We start from the raw sequence: 1816 nt of genomic DNA on the forward strand, positions 1-1816 counted from the left end.
GAACAGTTCTTCTCCAGATCTGTATGTCAAAGACTGGGACGAATTTGCTTCTCGGCTCGGTTTCGTTTAGCTTTCTCTGTGTGAGAACTAACTTTACATTTAGTAGTCTCTTTTTGAACGAACTGTTGGGCGTGTTTTCTGTACTCCTTATCCGTTTCTGTCCTTGCGCCCGTTCCTCGTTAGCGTCCTCTCTAAAATAATGTTTAAATTGTATCCCCCGCCCTAATAGGGTTGTCACGGGTGACCTCTTAGCCTCAGCAACCGGAGCTCCAAAGAGGGACTGTTTCACATTGGATAGAATTTTACATACACTCTGGTTTGGGTAAGTCTTATTATTCCTTGCAACTTCACAGAGTTTCATGTTGTGTTGTGTAACTTTTTTCAGATTTGTCTAAATAGGAGACATACTAAAAAATGTGATTTTTTTTTTTTACTTGTTAGGGTATTTTACATTTACAAATGCCATGTGTTTTTTCTCTCCCTCTTCTTAATGATGTACAGCCATCCACTTTCCGTTTGGTCGATGCATATCCTGTTGGAATTACTGGAATTTCGGAACTAGGGTGTTGTCATGAGATTAACCTAAAAATGACTGTCTTTAAGTACAACTTCCTTAGTTTTGTCATGTGTAAAATGACAAACTCTGAAGTGATTCACAAACTCCAGCATCAAAGATTGCTGTATATTTTATATTGTCATTAAAAAAGTAGAACTTTTTGACAGTTTCTTTTGTTTCTGTGTTTAATTTCTAGGGAAGTTCGGCCCGCCAGACCCCAACATCATGAATTCGGTGTCAACACAGTTGATCTTAGTCCTCACTTCACTGCTGTTGATTCTGCCAGTTGTTGAAGCTGTAGAAGCTGGAGATGCGATTGCACTCTTACTGGGAGTGGTTCTCAGCATTACAGGCATCTGTGCTTGCTTGGGGATATACGCCAGAAAGCGAAATGGACAGATGTGACTCTGGAGGACTCTTCTGAATTAGACTTCACCCTGGCCAGACTGAAAACCATTGTGCTATTGAGGCCAAACCCAAGGTTTGATCTCTCCTGTTCCCAGCAAGAGGGTTACAGTTAAGAGGATGATTTCACATTTACTTGGTTGTTTTTCCTAAGAGGGGAGTAGATGGGGTCGGGTGGGAGTGGGGAGTCTTTACAACAAAGAGTGCACTAAGAAAATGGCCGATGGTTTGTATTTGCTGCTTAGGAAGGGGGTCAAAGAGGGCTTAAATTTGCATAAGCATTATTCCATGCTTTCTAGATTGTTAAAGCACATGACATTGGAGGAAGGAAGGATTTGCTCAGAATCTAGTAAATCAACATTGTTGCTGTATTAATCACTGCCTCTGGAATTCTGGGGGAATCTTTTTCTCTGTATTTTTTGTTGTTGTTCTATCTCCCTAGTTGATATTGTACTTAGATATTAAATAGCCAAAAATTGAAATTTTTATGTCTGAGAAAAAGATGAACTAAAATGTACTCAACATGTCTAATTCTAAAATGGAGAAAAGATTTGTTAAAAAAAAACTTTATATTAGTTGAGTAACATCTCCTTTGTGAGGAGTACTGTATCAAATACATGTCCATTATGCCATAAGTGAATCTGGTTATTTTGGTCTGTTTGTATCTATGTGTGGACTAGTTATTTTTAAATGAGTAGAGAGAGCCTGGTTACCTTACCTTAACAGATCACGGTGGATGAGAAATGAGCGTCTTTGGGATAGGAGAGGCCTCTGGTAGAAAATCCACAAGTACAGAAAGAAATGTATTGGCCGCATTGATTTGTACACCAGCTAAATAAATGGGCACACCTTCTT

General features: G+C 39.2%; 1 protein-coding gene across 1 annotated transcript; it reads left to right on the forward strand.

The window, feature by feature from the left end:
- The first annotated feature begins 752 nt into the window (after nt 1-752).
- Nucleotides 753-1601, forward strand: Smim30 (small integral membrane protein 30). Its single transcript, XM_028871784.2, has one exon. It carries the CDS (start codon nt 782-784, stop codon nt 959-961), a length of 180 nt encoding a protein of 59 aa, XP_028727617.1. The 5' UTR covers nt 753-781; the 3' UTR covers nt 962-1601.
- The last annotated feature ends 215 nt before the right edge of the window (nt 1602-1816 follow it).

This window comes from Peromyscus leucopus, chromosome 3, assembly GCF_004664715.2.
Source record: "Peromyscus leucopus breed LL Stock chromosome 3, UCI_PerLeu_2.1, whole genome shotgun sequence".
NCBI classification, from domain to species: Eukaryota; Metazoa; Chordata; class Mammalia; order Rodentia; family Cricetidae; genus Peromyscus; species Peromyscus leucopus.